This window comes from Chinchilla lanigera, unplaced genomic scaffold (assembly GCF_000276665.1).
Source record: "Chinchilla lanigera isolate Chin_1 unplaced genomic scaffold, ChiLan1.0 scaffold00020, whole genome shotgun sequence".
NCBI lineage: Eukaryota > Metazoa > Chordata > Mammalia > Rodentia > Chinchillidae > Chinchilla > Chinchilla lanigera.
In genome coordinates this window covers 10,166,090-10,167,106 of record NW_004955421.1, presented here as the reverse complement: position 1 = coordinate 10,167,106, position 1,017 = coordinate 10,166,090, and the positions used below count along the sequence as shown (strand labels likewise).

General features: G+C 50.2%; 1 protein-coding gene across 1 annotated transcript in view; it reads right to left on the bottom strand.

Moving 5' to 3' along the window:
* The window catches only part of Crbn (cereblon), a gene marked incomplete in the record, with an annotated part of 23,544 nt that extends 23,364 nt beyond the window's left edge, over positions 1-180 (bottom strand). Inside the window, 1 exon segment of the mRNA XM_013513747.1 lies at positions 79-180. Within this exon segment, the coding sequence (XP_013369201.1) occupies positions 79-145 (67 nt within the window).
* Between the last annotated feature and the right edge of the window lie 837 nt (positions 181-1,017).

Sequence of the window (1,017 nt, the reverse complement as noted above, 5' to 3'; positions counted from 1 at the left end):
CCCGGCCCCGCCGCGCAGCGAGCGGCGCTGGGCCTCGCCCCCCACCCGCTGCCGGGGACTGGCCCCGCGGGACGTTACCGGGCAGCAGCGGCAGGTGGTTGCCCATGTTGTGCGCAGCGTCCTGAGGGTCCCCCTCGTCGCCCATGTCTGTTTACCCGCAAAGGACGCCGGGACAGGGCGGTGCCGGGAACGCCGGGGGAGGGTACGCGCCGCGGGGTCGGGGCCGCGCATCGGGGCCACAGCGCCCTCTGGCGGCTCCAGCGAGGCAGGCCGCGGCTCCGGCCAGAGTCGGAAACTGCCGATGATTTATCGGAGAACAGAATGCGGTCCTCAGTGACCCGCCGGGTAGTGCCCGCCTTGCGCGATAGGGTCATCGCCTTCTTCCAGCTCTGAGGCGACTCTTTAAATCGAGAGATTTATACACGCCGAGAAACTCAGATTCGGCATTTAATCTTCACCTCGTTCTTAGACGAAAAGGGTGGAGAGCAAAGAGTGACCTGTTTATACAGCATTAGCTTCAGCACTTAATAAGTATATACATAAAACCTGGGAGTTGGATGTGATCTCACGGGTTTTGGATGATAGCTGATTTTTTTCCCCAGAGTTTCAGTAGTTTTCACATACAATCCAAAATTAGCATGCATTAACCTGAAACAAGTATTTGAAGTGCTAAGTACATAGAATAGAAAAAGGTCTGTGACTAGTAAATATAATTGTCAGAGTGTAAAGTAGCCTACTCCTTCTGAGTTAGACTAAACAAAAACACACCATCATATAGCAAACAACAAAAACAAAACAAAACCTCAAGAAATTAAAATATGCAAAAAGAAAGGGAATTCTGTTTGGGGCCCTGAGATTTGCAAGTTTTTGGAGGGTCGACAAGAGTTGTTTCAGAATCATATTTTCAGGTGAAGAAGAAAACAGAAAACTCCTTAAATGACATAAGACAGCTAAAGGCGGAAGACAAGCAGGACTGCTTTAGAGAAAACAGTTTGTTTTAAAATATTACTGCTGAAA